Below are 17,678 nucleotides of genomic sequence, written 5' to 3'. Positions count from 1 at the left end.
AATCATTCATTTTGGGAACCATTAAGTGTCCTCTTTTCGATTTCGGGGTTATTTCGTTGAACGAAAATTCCGTACCTTCAAAACTGTCTGCTTTATGTGAATGTTTCCTTTGGAAAAGGCCACTCTGTGCGGATTTTCGCACAATATCAGTTCCAAATATGTTTTATGTTTACATGTGAATATGGGCACATAGGAGGGCTCTTAGGAGGAGACCGGAGCTGAATACAGTTGGTAGTATGGAATTATCAGTAGTAAGAATTGTTGGAACGGTTAGCGTTGGGAGAATACTGTTGGTATTTTCTTCCATCAGAGTACGCGTGACACCCTGCCACTTTTAATCCACTTTTCAGTTGCGAGTTTGCAAGGAAGTACCATGGTTCTCGATTTCTGTAGCCTTTGCAACTGTGGGAAAGTTGCAGTTCCACATACTATAGGTAGTTCAGACGCTCTTGTTAGAACTAAGCGCTACTCTGTTGTGGGACTTGAACATGGTCCTGAAAGACCTTAATTTCGAGCAATTTACACTGAATGGTTTCTCCATGGCCTGCTTAGGCGAACGTATGTGTATAACTGTATCTTAGTAATGCCTCGTGCATGACCGAGGCATGAGCACCACAACCACCAATTGGCTCGGTTCTCAGACTACATTCATTGGCATTTTCACATTTGCGAAAGCATACCGTTAGAACGGTCATTCTTGTCTTTGGATTACTGCCCCTTGTCGGTAACATCAAAATAAGAAACGTTGCGGACATACTTTTCACCCACAATTATTCCTAGTGTTAGCACTTCCTGGAAGTTTGTCATGTAAACACACGAAAGGACAGCAATAACCGTTAACATTGGTCGTTGCTCTCGAGTATTGATGCTTGTAGTGCTTTATGCCACGTGCTCACGTACTTGTTGTAAATGAGCATCACTCACTAAAAATCGGTGCGTGAAGAAGTAACCTTTTTGTGGGGAAGACCGGGACCACCTTCAAACGATAATTCTCGACACTTGGGTTAGATATATTGGGAACCCTCAGTATACGGTTTCTATAGTATTTGTGTTGACCCAGTATTCAATGGGCCAAGCTGAAGTTGTCCACATAATTCTGTCGATTCCTGAATATAAACTATTCAACTGACGACCCTACTTAAAGTTTTAAGGTAGGAGGATGGTGGAATTTAGCTCTCCACAAGTTACGAAGTTTTATACATCAACAGATCTTTCTTGCGTCTGTTGTTCGGGAGACAATCTGTGCGACACCCCGAATACACGCGAATTCACATGTTCATGCAATACAGTTCGACAAAAGCATCCGTTCCCTTGAAGAAACAATGCAGGATAACGTGAAACCTGAATGTGAATTTGTCTCATGAACTCAGCTCTCCGTGCCGTATTCGTGTTAGAAGACTGTCTCTTCCGGTTGTACTATTTCTAATAACACCTCCACTCCGGCTAGAAATGTCCTTTAAATGAAGGGCCTCGCTTCCTCGATATCTTTTTGTTTCTAACCGTGGTGTTCAAGTTAAAAACCTACAGCATCTACTGGTGATCGCAGCCATCTGTTGACTTCGTTAGAAATTTGAGTACTTCTAAAGAGGTCCCAAAAATTCCCAATTCTCGGAGGACCCGCAAACCAGCAAGCCGAGTCTTGCAAGTGGTGATTGCAAACGGTTGACCAGCTGCACCCGCTCTACATTTTGGATAGGGTGATGAACTGTGTAAACCCAGTCTGTGTTTTCAGCTTCTATTGTTCTTTCACATCCTAAGCGTACCGCTTTCCACTAACAGATTAGACTTTCGTTCTATTTACCTGTGAATGGATTTTCACCCAATTTGATCTTGTAGACGGTGGTATGAGCGATTAGGAGAGTGGACTCGTGCGCATGGAGCGTACGAACTAGAGCGTGGTGTAATGATGGACCCGGTTTCGGACGTGCAGCCTGAAGCATCGCCCTCTGCTATTGCTGAAAATGAAGCACGTTCGTACATTATACTCGCTACATTTTCTATGATTGTCATCGGATCTTACGCATATTATGCTTTTGGATGAAAATCACCCTTATTTCTCCTGCCTTGTTTTACATGAACACATGTTGGAGTATTCATGTCCAGCGTACCATTGTGATCAGTGCCTCAGAGGAAAACGCAATGTAAAGGGTCTTACACCGGCCTATAGCTGGGCCTATTTTTCCTCTATTCCTATAAAGTCGCCACACAAATGTACTTTGGAAACCTACGTTTCGTCTGTCAGTTGATCGACAGATTCTCTTGTTTTGCACGGTTCTGTTTGGGTGAACTTAAAAGGTCTGAAAGTGTCCCACCTCAAAATTAGGGAAGCAATACCAAGAAATTCACAGTGTTGATCGCATCACTTCACGGAGAGATGCCTAAGTGGAGAGAAAACGCAGCTAATTGTAATAATAATTTTCACACCTACCTTAGGGAAATAACTAGCAATCGCTATCGACCTATTTATGGTTCATTTGGGATCGGCTAACGAACTTGCTTTTTATACGTCATGGGTGGCCTCGTTATTAAATGTACTTCTGCAGAGATTTATAAATTCATTTCCAAACCTGGATGATAACTTCAGAAGTTGTCCCCCGGCTCACAATTCGCTCCTCTTTAGGAAGCTAGCTCATAAATTTCTGCTTCGTGATGGTGGAAACAGGTGTATTTTCAGGCTTAACGCGCACCAGAAATCAACGAACCACATTCGTTTGTGTTTAATGTGTTGCAGTGACTTTATCAACGAAAATGAAGCTTATTCGTCCCAGGTGCTGTTGTGCTGACTTAATGGAATCTTGAATATGTGGCTTGCTCTGTTGAGCAGTTAACTTTTAGTCGTTGACTTGCATGCTAGAAAGTATCAAGGATGTTCCGCGTTTAGTTTACGAAGTAGTTTTGTGAAGGTTTTCTCAGTCATAAACTATTCAGCAACGGACAGCTTTCTGGATCTCTTCAGGGGTCATTAGCACTGTCTGAGTTTAAGTTAGATCCATGAGTAAGCCAATCAAACCGAGGCTGAAGAGCATCGGTCTAACAACAGACGTGTAGACATGAAATCTTTATCGGTGAGTGTCCTCCGGTACGACTGATTGTTTTGCCATGATATCTAACGGATTGATTATTCAAATCATGCTCTTGATTTGGACTCCAGCGCACGCAGTGTTGATCAGTCAGGTTTCTTATGCTACAGAAAAAACTCGGGTGAAGAAACAACTTTCTGCGTAATGATGTACATGGAGCGGTAATGCAGTGTCTACTAACCGAATGTTCAGCTCAGCCAACTGGTCAACAACAGTTGGATCCACCAGTGTCAACTATATTCTCCAAAACAGGTCATAATAGTCTAGCGTCTAAAGTTAATCCGCAGATAACCATGTGACTGATGACTGGTTTGGTACAATGCAGGATAAAACCGGAAATTGTAAATATATCCTTGTTCACAGTAGGTTTCACACTTTTTAACGAAGGCCTTGAACCAAAGTTGTGCTTCGGATTGTATTTTCCCTGACGTGCACAAATAACCAACGCAAAGAAACGGATACGGGAGATACTCACAAATATTCGCAAGCATCGAAATATATTATTGGGTTATATGTGGATTGAGGTGGTCTGTCATCAGGTTTTCTTAATTGTACTGTTTTGTCATGAAACGAAAGTCGTTTTTTGCAGTCTTCCCCGTATTCATGGCCGTATAAGCAGAACTTTCTGGAAGGCAACCCTCTGAAGGTTTTTCTATCTTTTGGCAGGACTTTCCACAGGTTTACACAATGTTAATGGGCCAATCAAGTTTTTTACGCCTACAACCACATGAATGTTCGGACACGTTGGGCTTGCGTTGATCTTTTTACTGTACTTGTTGACGCTTATTTTACTTGTGGTCTGATAGGAACTAATATCGGCTCGCTTTAAATTAGAGTCACTCAGCAGGATTTATGGTAGGTTTACACGCTCGTTACACGGAAGAGAAAAATTGGTTAGGCGTTGAACAGATATTCCTTATTCAGTGTTCTAGTTTCATGGGGCTGATCTTAACTGTCAAGTTGAATAGCTCCTTTCTATGGGTTTCCACCAACTTCGGTGGATTGTTGTGTTTGTGATCTAAGTTCTCGAGTGTCTTTGTCTTGGTGAAGTACGGCAGCGAGCGAGTATTGATGCACGAGGCTAACGCAGATAGACAAAGGAAATGCGTCACTGCCCAAGGCTTTCATGCACGATACACACCAACACTTTCGACGGATGCCTGTCAGACGTTTGTGTATGCGCATCTGTCTTACGCTGAGATGTGAATCGACAACCTTGATGCGTGATTCATCTGACCACATGTAGACGGTCAACGGCGAAGGCCCAAGAGGTCGTACAGAAGAACAAAGAGGAGACGGAATCCATTTTTCGATGATGAAGGACGGACTGCCTGTTTACAGCCCCCCTCATGCAACACCATTAATAGGGTTTGTGAATTTACTTGATGGAAGTAACGTTCCCTCTTCCACCAATTAATATTTATCGTCATGCATAGTATATCATACACAGAAAATCGAAACATTTGTGCTGACATTTTTCAATTGAAAATCCCATTTAAACGAAACTTCAACCTTGAAAGCAAGTCCATGTACTCAGCATGCACTAGTGATCTAAGAGTATATTTAATGTTGCAGGAGCTCGTGCAAGAGGTAAATGAAGATAAAGCCATAATCACACTAAAGATATTCTGTATAGTAAATCCTCTGTTTAACCTCTTAGTTTTATTCAAAATTCGTTCAGATTGAAGGATAGCTAAGTACAACCCTAAGCCCACCTTTCGATCGGCCGGCTGCTGTCTCATCGAAGTAAACAGAATGAACATGGCTTATTTCATGGTTAACATTACTTGGGCCACAGAAACTCGGTACCCTTTTAGCTTAGGTTCTTGCATTTCGGACTTCGGTGCCACCAGGCCCTCAGTAGTCACATTACGCTGAGTATGTAAAAGCCAGTGCAAAATACACTAAAGGATGGTTAAGCACAGGAATGATCTAGTCCAGATAAATGACGTAAACTTCGTTAAATGTTACTTTCGAATAAATGCAGGGATCGCAGCAGCGTTCTCCTAATAACTCGTGTAAAAAAGACGAAACTAAACTTTCAGTGTATCATTTGGCGTGCCAACAATTTTTGATAATGATTTACAGAAGTAAAATATCAGGTTCACTTGATTATCAGATGGAATCATGCTTTCCAATACAATTAGCCAACTAGCGACCTTTTTTCATCGGGCAATGGGTGCAAGCTTTTCCGTGTCACCGAATTTGTTCCGACAGCTTCACTCCGTATGAAGGATGCCGAGTTTATGGTGGTAACCAAAAGCATTATGAGCTGGGGAGCAATAATATTGCTCTGAATGAACTCGGAAACCGCAACTACCTGATGAGTTTCGAAAAGGGTGAAGCCGTTCGTGAACTGTCGAAGAGTTTTCAACAACCCGGTGAGAATGGTGCTCTGTCTAGACCATGTATTGCGATAATTCGAACAGTGTACCAACGGAAACATAAGGCGATCTGTGCAGCACGTTCACTTGAAGAAAACCGTCACAGACAAGGAGTTAAACTAAATTCGGTTGGGTTCCCTGTTGAAACCAAATTAGTTTGTAAATAAGAGTAGTTGGCAAATTCCATCTACTCTGAGTTCAAGAGGAACATAGAGTTGACGGATCCTAGGGGATTCCACCTATCTGATGAGACCTGAGAAGGGTAAAACAGGTCGTGGTTTGTCGAAGAGATCCCAACAACCTTGTGCTTAGAGTCTTTAAGGAGGATATTTTGCTGCCTCCGTGTTGTCAACAATTCCACTCTGATTTGAAAGTCCTCTGGTGTGTACAGATGGCTGAGATGTATAATTTGGAAGATGGACCACGGGGACAGTCAATACATTGTAAACTAATTCATTAAATCCACCAATCGAGATACAGTGTCCATGTGCATTAAGTGTTTGCCGTAGAAATTGGGCAACAAAACAATATATCTTTTCCTGATAAACCAACAGATAGGATGAAAAGTTACTGATCGACAGGTTTGTAATCCGAACCCGAGCCTGGATTTTTATTACTCTAGTATGTATTCGGGCAGTCTGATTGCATCGCAACCCTCGTTTTTCCTTCCAGCTACACTTCGAAAGGTACCTCATCTGAACGACCATATTATTATTATTATTACTATTATTAGTGATTTCTCGATCTCACCACAGAGTAGGCGGGCAGACAAACTATCATCACAAAGACGTACGGAACGACTCGTTGTGGACTGTGCAGTCCACTCAATTAAAAGTTTTTCATTCATTGACCAAAAAACGCAGCGGTACAGATCATGCTTGACGGATTGTGTAAAATCTTCACAGGTGACAAAATAGACCGGAAGACAAGCTTGAAGGCTCTCTATGTAATTTATCTCCATTGCGAATGTTTTCGATATCTGTGGGAAAACGTTTATGATGTATTTGCTTCCAAGTAGCTCGATAACTGGTACTTTCATTCACTGTGATTTATCGAGAAACGAAAGACATCCAATTGTACTACTGGGCCATCTGTCTGTCTGTTGTGCTTACCCAGAATACTACGATATTTGTAGGCCTATCCTAAGTCGGCGTCTTTGGATTAGACTCCGCACATGATTTTTTACATCCAACATCATTGTTACAAGAAAACTGTTGTAGTTTGAGGGAATACCTTCGGATTGAGTATCCCCCAATGTAAATCTAAGATGACTCACTCGAATTCTCAGACCTTCGCTTGGATTTACTGCTAGCACTTCATAAAAAACCGTCGTTCGATTAGCTTATCTCTGTACTATTCCTCCAGTTATCCTTGATTTTTCTGCCTCCTTGGTAAATACCTAGAATTCTCCGTCTTTGAGGTGCCTGTAGGGAACATCTACTGGGGAAACGCTTGAAATGCTGCAGTACTGTCTTAGAAACCGCTTTAGTACTATACTTCACTACATTGTTGCCTTCTTTCATAGGTTTTACTGTTCCATGGTCAAATCTGCAATTCACTTCTTAGCGACATAAGCTCCACTCAGATGTTCAGGAAGAGAGTACCGGATGTGTTTTTCGCCATCCCACAGCAAACTCAGGAAGTGTTGCAAATTTACCCAAACATGAAAGGCCAGTTGTATTCTATCCCATCAGTTGTCGGTACCTTATTCTTTAAAGCAAACACTACAGTAAACAAACTCAACATGATGAACGGCACGAAATAGTTGGAAATGCGAACGGGCAGCTTGGTGCAAGACGGAGTTCAAGTAGTGCCAATATCTCCCCAATTTTGAATATGGGACCATTCACTGGCTAGGTTTGCTAGTTTAAGCCGGTTTTGAAAGGTTTTGTGCACCCAATAACATTCCGCAGGACACCTCCTTGTTGCTCCAGTAGAACGAGAAACTTGTTTTACTTCTGATGCGTGATCAAATGCACGGCCTTTCTTGGAGTTAAAATCCAATCTCAAGTAACAAATTATTTGTAGCAAATGATTTGTGAAGTGTGTTACTTTAGTGGTCCAGAAATTCCTAGTATACGACGCAACCGTTATCTCATTCAGGAATGGTGATAGAACTGCATATACATGAGTATACAGCCCGAAGTTATCGTCTCAAATAGAGTGGAGACGTTTAAGACGAGCTGGCGAGCTCGGCCAATAAACGCAACTGAGCTACCAATGTTTTGGCAGATTATATTTTTTATGGGACCCGTTTTGTTTATATCTTATTTGTTGTAATAACCAAGTTTGGTATGGTCATGGTGAGTAGGAATAAATACCTTTTTGTGCGATGCACTTTATATGACTTGTTGAATCTCTTCTGGTGCGTACCACAGAAGAGCAGAAAAAGGTGGAAGCATAATAGTTGTTACAAACAAATCAGTCATGAAAGAAGAACGAACGTCATGATCGATTCCTTTTTTCGTGGATTTTTTCACCGAATTATGACAGCACTGTACTGAAAAAACTGTGGTACCTAACATTTTCGTCTTCTGCACACCTGTCTGGTCACATGATAATTTCTTCCTAAGATCTAGGAATACAAGCAACCCTAATAAATTTTCGGGATTTCTTCATAATTTTGTTCATAGCCACACCACTCTCGTTTGAACGGCCGTGTTCCTGTTCTGGCGCAATTATTCCGGTGAGTCCACACCAAAGGGAAGCACTGGACTCGAGTTTCGCTCTTATTAGAGCTCATCAGCAGTACATATCCAATGACCGTGCCGGGATCTGAACCCCGGACTTCTGACATGCGAGGTGGGCTTATAACCACTACTCCACCAACGCAAGTTGGACGCATCTGAATTATCACGTCTGAACGGGCGAACGTGTTCACACTTGAACGATGCGATTGGTGTGCCCGACTCATCGAACGATGACCCGGCACGGTCATTGGATATGCACTGCTGATGAGCTCTAATAAGAGCGAAACTCGAGTCCAGTGCTTCCCTTTGGTGTGGACTCACCGGATTAATTACGCCAGAACAGGAACACGGCCGTTCAAACGAGAGTGACGTGGCTATGAACAAAATTACCTATCCCGCAAAACCCCAACATTTCTTCATAAGCTGGGTAGAAATGTACATGGACCAAAATACCACTTAACGCAAATACCCCAAAAACCCCAAGCTTCCGAGATACTGCGGTCTATCAGCCACTGATTTTTCGCACACCATACTATTCTGTGGACGCTGCTTTTCGGAGCCTGGTGCTAACCGTGTGTTAGACATTGCCGGTCATACGATTAGCTCGTGAGTAATGAAGACATTCGTGTGCGATAAATAATATCCGACAATTGAGCCAAAAATATCAGTTATTCACACACCAAAATACTTTGTTGAATGGTAAATTTTTGATAACATGACACCGGTTTAATTGTGTTCGTTTCGTTGTTTTCAATCCCTCCAACCCTCACCGTCCCGCCGTCAGCCGGAAAATCATTACGTATGACAGCGGGCAAAGGTCATTCTGATGCTGGAAGAAATGGTCTTGGACCACAGCGTAGAGACAAGTAAACGCATCGATAAACAAACGTTGCTGACCGTTTGTTTCTCGGATGTGGCTTAGGAGTGTGTGGAGTTTATTCGATGAGTGAGTCACCTACACGTAGAATCATAAATCAATCTACATTTGGACACTGAAGAAATATCAGGTCGTCTCAACGTAAGAATTGGAAACAGAATGAACGCAACTCAGAGTAAGGCATGGGTTGAAAGCCGAGACGTTCAGGCCTACGGCCACTTCGAGTCGGGCGATTTCGGTCCTCAAACATTGGTCAGGCCAAAACACGTGAGCCCTCAGTGACACGTTCGTGGTAGTTTCTTGTGGTAAGAACGCGGAAAAAAATTAAAACTTGCTTTTTGATTGATGAAACTCAACTAGAAAACTGATATGACTTCGCACTTTTTGAGTTTTGCGATACTCATTATGATACTCATGACGTGAGAAACGACATTTGGATTTGAAATAAAAATCGTCCACACAAGTTCATGGTGTAAACTAGTCAACCCGCGAAATGCAACAGCTTCGAATAAGACACGTATGGAACAAAATTCTCATCTGAAGTTGTGTTTCAGGTTCCATTGAACAAAGAATTTATTAGAAATTTTAGTGGATCAATCGCCTTGTTAGCCCGTGGCGTGCGATTTGTTCTCGACGTGCCGCTGCTTGTTACCATGACTTACCGAAATACAGTCGAAAACTGCCTTGTAACAAGCTCGTTCGTAGGACGAGAAAGGAGGATAGTCCTCGAGTACTTCACGGCAGAGTTGTTAGCTGTCTCAGCAGAACTAGGGTGCAAGAATGGACGTCTGAGGAAAACTTTCATTGAATCCCCGGAAAGTTCTGCGAGCTATCCACTGAAAACCTACCGTTTTCTTTGTTTCGTCGGACGAAACCAACGTAAAATATATTCTCGAAATAGGTTTTGTGGCGTTTATTTGTTTGTTTTTAGGTAAAATACTAGGTTGCATTCGGTTAAGGTGCAAACAATATGATATTGTCACTGATCGAGGGCTTTAAGAACCTGATATGGACTGCTGGACAGAATGTTCTTATTTCTGGAATACTGATGTCTTAATCTACCGGGGTGGAAATATCATGAGCCGAAATTTAATTGGGCGGAAAAGCACTGCAGTTAAATACACAAATAGTATCCGATATTTCACATCAAGATTAAAAACTAGAGCTGAGTATCGTCAACTGCGTTCGTCTCTCCATGAATAAGAAACATTTCATTCTGGACAATGCATAACAAGAGGGGGCGTGACTGAGGACGTTTACCGAACATTAGTCAACGTACACCTACAATCATCACTTTGCATTTATGGCAAATATACTCCCTGTCAGGTTCATAGAGTGAATGCTGAATGTGATCCTTCAACTGCACTGTATTTCTCAAAGTAGCATCGACTTTGTGGAGGAATGTCGTTTGGATTGCTACCTCTATTATACCATCAACTCATTTGACGTATTTTAAAGATAATTGTGTAGGAAGCTGGAGCGGTCGAAGATACTGTTCAAATGCAATCAAATTCTGTTCGGTTATATCGACAAAACTAATCTTATTAGCAAAAGTCAGCCGATAGATGCGAGTCAATTTGTTGATCCGGTTCGCTGTTGTTTCCCTGAATTACCTACGGACAATACACATAGAAACACGAATAGGACGTCCACCATTGTCAGGGATTCTCAGTGAAAGGTCAAAAATAGCCTGGAACAACATCCCACTCTGAAAATCGGTTCGCATATAAGACGGGCTCGTCTGTCGTGACTGGATGGAAAGAACGCCTAATGAACTTTTTGATCCGCCGGCATCTCAGCACTTGATGACCTGAGTATACCAGAGAAACGACTGGGTTGAAGCAACAACATTTGGGCTGCGCATTAGTAAATGTTAAATAGTTCTGATCTTTCTGAGCCAGAATGGAGTTGAGATGGCTCAGTGGTTAGGGAGGGGGCGAATTTAATGTTCGGAAGGCTCGTGGTTCGAACCGGAACTCTGCCTGTTGACTTCCCCTGTCTCGGCTTGGGCGATTTGTCAGTATCCCAGCCCTCGGGCTTTCTTCTGGTGATATGGCTGCTAGGCACCGAAAAGGTGCTACAGCTGATAGATTTTATTTTTTTTCCTATGAGATCATTTGTTGGAAATCCTGGCTGGCTTCGAATAGAGTAGGATTCATGAACCTATTTTACTTGCAGCTTAGTCCCTGCAGTTGTTTGCGACGACGTACCTCCAATGTGAATTTCCACGGCGCACCGATAAAACCACGACTGTGCATGCTTTTCAGCTTGGTGACAGACAGTATCGTTGTTCTATTGTCACGCGTTTGTTTGTTGGTCAAGTAGACCTAACCATTCATTATCCATATGACATACGGTTTAGGAGGACAGTGAGACCAAAACCGACAGATGTCAGCTGCTTCGTATTTGTTTGTTACGACCTGCAGTCGCTTGAGAAGAGGAATAGGAAGATGGAATTATGTGAAGAGGTAAAGACCTCTGAAACAAGGTGTATTTGAAATGCTTTCAACTCTGCTATTGGTGGGGATGGTTTTAGTCACACGCCACACAGACTAATTTCGGTTTCCAGTCGTTGGATCTCCTTCAGGCTTTTTTGCGCTTCTTTTAAATGCATCTAAGTAAATCTCTTCTCGGGAAAAGGGAATTGATAAGCTATACTTCTAAGTATCCTGCTTCACTTGGTCCACCAAAAGAATTCAAAATAGCTAGGGTGAAGCCTGCGTACTTCTAGTTTCTCGCGCAATGCTTGTTAGGACAGCTTCTATGTGGATAATACACTACATCTATCGCAGCGATTTTCATAAACTCTCAGGAATGTGAGCTTCCTCGCCTTACTGAAAACCAGGTACTAAACCTAGTTATCTGAAGTTGATCATTTTCCCAGTGGGTCGACACAGGCATGCTACAATCACCAACAGCAATGTCCAACCATGTCTGAACAGGAATCCATGTGACGTTTGCAGCGGCTTATAATAACATCGACTTTTGGTTGGAACACCTGACAGACAAGTGATGTAACTAACAACAAGTTTCCTGCCGTTGCTGAAGGGATCCCTTTATCTACTTCCAAGTAGTGGCTGTTGACTGTTTTACACTAACTTCCAGTTTCATTTTACAGAGTGCGGCAACGGGAGGTAGGGCTGTTAGATGCGTTATTATCATAGTTTCTGTGAATGTGAGGTTGACTGGTAAAATACAAGTTACGGGGTTTATTTGCCTATAAATGTTGCTGCATTACGGTTGAAGGCTTCCCTTCAATTGTTTGACATGATCAATATCCACATCATCGTCATAATCCACAGCGGCAGCAGCTTTGAGACTATGCTGCTGCCGTGCAAGGTATCGTTTACTGTTGGGCAACAACAGAGTAGAGAGAACTCAAAATAGAACATGACTGCAATGATAAAAGAAATACCGACCACAACGGTTTATAACCATGGGAGTAACGAGACAAATGCTGTTTTGGCCACTTGCGTACCCCGAAAATAATAATTTTTCACCGTAAAGGCTTCTCAAATAATTCCCTAGGTTCAGTTTTTTCGGATCTTGTTTGCCCACTGGTAGTCAACCTGAAAGAATTTATCGTTTTTACATATATTCATTGTGCTAAAAGCGGGAAATAGTGATAAATATACGCAGAATGCATGCCGTAAGAAGTAGAAACGTTATCATCATGTCCACTCTGGGAGGACTTGGTTCGTCTCGTAACTGTAGACGGTATGCTGTTTACAGTGGATGGATAATAATGGAATTCGATTCATGGAACTATATTTGCGTACGTTACTGGAACACGACATTGTTGGTCATCAAATCACACGGTCGCTGAGAGTAGTATCCACGCACTTTTGTTCAAGTCTTCGAAACGGTGAACTTTTCACATGTACTAGTAGCCTGTCACGATTTCGCCACAAGCCATGGGATTGCTACAACAAGTCCGTTTCGACGCAGTGATCCTTCAGAAAAGATTATAGACACTTAGACATGAGGCGAACAAGTCGGCTTCCGTAGGTTTGGACGGTGGTATTTTTGTTCCTGCAGATAGTCGTCTTAGTTGTAGGTATATTTCAAATGTACTTAAAAGCTGTTCGTCAGTTGCTACTTTTTCGAGCCCTGAATCAGACTGAAAATGAAAGGATGACGTAATAAAACAGATAGTTGTGAATGTGCATCAAGCTATAATTCGGTGGATTCCCTTCTGTCGAGCTGGTATCGAACAATATTGAAAAATCAATCTGTTGTGGATATAAGTCAAGGTTGTCAGATATCAGCACGCCCAAGACCAACAATAATCGTTCACCTAGGTTTCGCTTCTATGAGTTAACTGATAGTTCCTATTTGAGACCATGATCCCACCCAGGCAGTTATTATTCTCACAAAGTCAGTGTCGAAAAGGGTTGACAGTTGCTCCCCTTAAGAAGTGAGTTATATCGAACAGACCACTTTCTCATTGAGACTGATTCAAAAAACATGTTTTAGAAACGGGTGTTCCTTCAGATGCGTGCAGAAAACCAAATACTGCCAAAGATAAGACCATTCATCGGCTAGTAGGGTGACAGTTTGTCTCAATCCTCGATATCTCTTTTGATTCTCGATTTTTCATTCTCCTTGATGGGGAACCTGCAATGGTCTCCAAGAGTGGCGACTGATCCTTGGGGAGCCGAATTTTGCAGGTTTGCATAAAAAATTGAACAGATCAGCTTATGTTATTATGTTGCCTAAGTTACTCATGTTTTTCGAAGAAATATTTGATCGGTTTTCGGAAATTCTCATTGTATTTCAGCTGGGTGTAACTAAATCGCAGTACTTTCTTCCTGATGAAAGCGCAATATTAAGTTTTCTGTAAACTCTTCAACACCTCGCCCCCAGTTTCGCTGTTTTATGGGTTCATCAAGTAGATGCAGTCCTCGAGTTTTCAGCAGTTTTCTGTTCTACTTGAGCAATAGATTGTACACAGCTATGTGCCCACTTTCGTGATTAGATGTGGTAACGGAAGATTTCTAACTAGCTCTCCCGTTATTCTTTAGGGCAAATGAGACTACACCTACCTACCTGACGTGCTCCACGATGACAGACTTTCGGAATTCACACTCGCGGTCGGAAAGTAATCGGTGTGTGAAGCTCCCGCACCATTTTGAATGAAAAAAAAATGAAAGGCATGCGTTCTGTTTATTTCCAGTGTGCGGTTCTACATCGTGGCCAAGGCACAGGTTCTAAAGGTCCTTTGAAATATTTGGAAACACGTGATTCAGGAAAGCTTCCATTGCAGTTTGGTTCTCCGGGACTGTGAGAGACTTATTGAAGTAGTCGACGAAGACCGGAAGACCGCTCTGCGCGAAAATAGGAAATGGGCCATATAGTCCCCGAGCCAATCTCATTTCAGATACTCGTTTGAGGAACATGAAAAGCTTACTCACCATAAATGTGGCATTGTCAATATTCCTTGCTGTGTGAGCTTTCCCACTATCGTGGAGCACTTGCTTGAGTTTTTCGTCATCGGCTCCAGCAGTGAGCATTTTTACGATTTCATCCACCAACGTTCGTCCGTAGTACTTGATTCCTTCAGATTCAAACACATTATCTATTGTTAGCCCATTAAGTTTGCTGAAATATTGGATGTATTCGGGGTGCGCTCCGAGAAAGCTATGTAACGGTAAATGAGAATAAATTGAAGTAGATTGCATAGAAGAACGGATTAAACACAATACATAAGTTCTTCATGCAAAAATGTCACTTACGCCTTGTAAGCACCCACTCCAAAGCTGGTTTTCGCTTCATCATTGGAAAGAATTGGTAAAAGCTCCTTATGGATGCCAGCAATCTGTGATTGTGTCAACGGCGCCATTGAGTTAGTTCTCAACTGCCCTTCGACGGAGATCCTGCGACACGAATATTTTTCATTTATACTCTTTCTGATGCACCAAGACGACGAAGTTGGTAATGGCCAATAGCGTTACATAGAACTTGACCAATCAGCGCGGACGATCGAGGTGGCCTTAGTCAACCAGAAACATTTATCTGACGCACTTGCTTTTAAAAAATCAGTCAAGTGGACAATTCGACGCATTAAAAAAACAGATTCACGAACCGGACCCTTTATTTTTATGATCGCATCAAATTTTTACCTGGATCGCATTAAAATTTCAGCAGTCGGTCGCCGTCGTATGTACAAACTGTGCACTTCCAAAATGTAACTGCCTCAAAAGTCCCCAGAAGATAGCCAAACATAGGTCTCAGGATTCTCACAAACAAATTCACGTAGGGTGTTGTGTATAAGGCTATGAGGGGTTTACAGTTACATGGGTCAATGCGGCTTTAATATAACTTTGCCTCAGGGGCCGGTTAACACTCAAAGTCACCAGACGCAACTGTTCTTCCTCGAAAAATCGCATTGACTGAATGAGAAAATCAGTGCCACATTGCGTGGGAACAGCCGGCTTATCTTCGAATTTTGCTTGTCCATTGCATGAGGAATACGTTTGATATACAATGAAAAAAACAAGTTTGATTAACCAAACCTTTCACTATGACCCTCATAATATGATATAATCCATTAATAAGGACACTAGCTCTCACCTTTAACTTGTAAATGCTAGTGGACCCTACGTTCGATCGTCAGAACCTCGGCAGTCCCACTCCTGTTAGTAACCTTGGTGGTCACAAATTCACTTTCAGAAAAACAAGTCTAATTTCTCCGTATCTTTGATGCCCCATAAAGATGCCCTTGAAGTAACAACAACCATATTTACCATCAGTGACTATCGCGACGAAAGTCAATCTTCCGTATTTTGGATTCGAGGAGCCGACTGTTGCGAGCATCGTTTTCCTGTTACACAAACCATGTGTGGTTCATGTCGTTTACCTAGAATGTGAGAGCTATATTATCTGTACATCCACCTCCAAGTGCTGGATCTTGCCTGCGGCTCAAACGAGTTCTGGCAATACCGTAGCTCATTCATTGATCAAACTAAACAGTCCTTAATTGGTAGAACAGTCTAATGACATTCTCAGCTGTTCCGAACCGTTCCGTCTTCATTGTAACTCAAATGGAGAGAGAGGCCTCATTTCTCGTGTCATAATCCTCAAGGGACATGGTTCATTGCAACTGAATTATGCGCCAAACGCCTAAAGTTTCGACCGTCGACTGACCTCATGGTACCTTGAGGTGTTCCAGTCGTTGACTTGAAAACAAGCTATACACACCAATTCTGAGTTTGAGCCCCATCACGTGTTTCAGGATTCACTAGAATACACAATCTCTGGGGACAGTAATCTATATGACAAAGTCCGTTGTCTTATTCATTGGTCACTGAAAATACTGCGTACCGAAATTAACCCATGCAACGAAACTTGCCAGTTGGATTTGGAAACAAACACCATTACCACAACTACTTGTAGATGAACGCAGGCACTGCTTGTTTTTCCTGAAAATTGGCTGATCTCCACTGATGTGTTACCCTCAGATTCACCACTAAATTTCGCAGGACGAGTGCAAAGTCGTCCATTTGAGGGGAAGACCTCTACTGAAGGGTCCACTGCGGCCCTGTAACACCTGGTGTTTCCGACGAAATCTGGTTTGCCTGTGTTTCTGGAGTAACTTGATTACCAATAAACAGAATTTTCTGTGTGATATCGGGAATCTTTAATTAAAGAGGTCAATTATATCATGACCTCAAACGTGTTTGTGGACAATGCAACTGCATCGTGCAAGTTAAAGGATGAAGGAAGCATCTTAAAGGAATAATAGACTAGAATAGGCACTTTGAGTGAAAACGGTAGTTTTTGGTCAGTCATCCCTCTCTGGAGCTGATGCACATCTAGAGGCAGGGCAACGATATTTTCCTAAAACATCGATTTGCTCAAGTGGTTCATTCATTCTCGATAAATTGGAAAATGTTTGAGGCCCATTGTGTAGTCATCGTTTCAGAGAGGTTTGGTAAACAATCAGTTGATTTATTGCTGGGCAAATTTTCGCTTTTGACACAAAAGCTTCGTCAGGGCAAGTGACTAGGTTACGAGGTTGGTCAAGACTTGATGCGGAAGTAGAACCAATCAGCTAAGTCATGCTGAATCTCTGTTAGGTTTCGGTCGAGGGACTTTGCGTGGTAGGGTGGGTGACCAAGTGTTAGGCCGATGGGTCCAGCCTGGGGTCTGGTCCTTCTGGTCCGGTTCACGTGATGATCCACTTTTAACTTCGTTTGCGCTTTCCGTCCGTCCATGTGGATGAGCGAATTATTCCATGCGCACTGACAACCATAGTCACGGGTCAACTCTATCTTATCTATCTTATCTATGGCTTATCTATCTTATCTAGCTTATCTATGGCTACTTTCCATATACTCGCCAGTTCCACACCCTCGATTCTGCTCAAGCTATGATGCCTGTAAATTTCCACCGACTCGGCTATCAGCCGCTATGATGTGAATCGCAGTCACCGTCCTAAAACCTACACATTCTCCAGATCTATTCCATGTCCCGTGTCTAAGGCATTCAATGCAATCGTTTGGTCTTTGACCGGCGTTCGGTATTCATCCGTATTCCTTGGTGGTTTGTTTATCCTCCTTTTTATGCTCAACAATTCTAGCGTGCGATTCCTTAGCAGTTTGTACACAATAAACACCAGAAGGTCATTAATAAGCAAAATTAAATA

The 17,678-nt window shown here is 42.3% G+C and overlaps 2 protein-coding genes across 2 annotated transcripts in view; one reads left to right on the top strand and one right to left on the bottom strand.

Moving 5' to 3' along the window:
* The window catches only part of T265_08534 (hypothetical protein), a gene marked incomplete at both ends in the record, with an annotated part of 53,482 nt that overhangs the window by 28,495 nt on the left and 7,309 nt on the right, over nucleotides 1-17,678 (top strand). The gene's annotated exons all lie outside the window — the stretch shown is intronic.
* Nucleotides 14,193-14,900, bottom strand: T265_08533 (hypothetical protein; the record flags this gene model as incomplete). Its single annotated transcript, XM_009174362.1, has 3 exons — nucleotides 14,193-14,358; nucleotides 14,446-14,671; nucleotides 14,767-14,900. 3 exons carry the CDS (start codon nucleotides 14,871-14,873, stop codon nucleotides 14,242-14,244), a joined length of 450 nt encoding a protein of 149 aa, XP_009172626.1.

This window comes from Opisthorchis viverrini (genome assembly GCF_000715545.1).
Source record: "Opisthorchis viverrini unplaced genomic scaffold opera_v5_223, whole genome shotgun sequence".
Classification (NCBI taxonomy): Eukaryota; Metazoa; Platyhelminthes; class Trematoda; order Opisthorchiida; family Opisthorchiidae; genus Opisthorchis; species Opisthorchis viverrini.
This window is presented reverse-complemented; position numbering and strand designations above follow the sequence as displayed.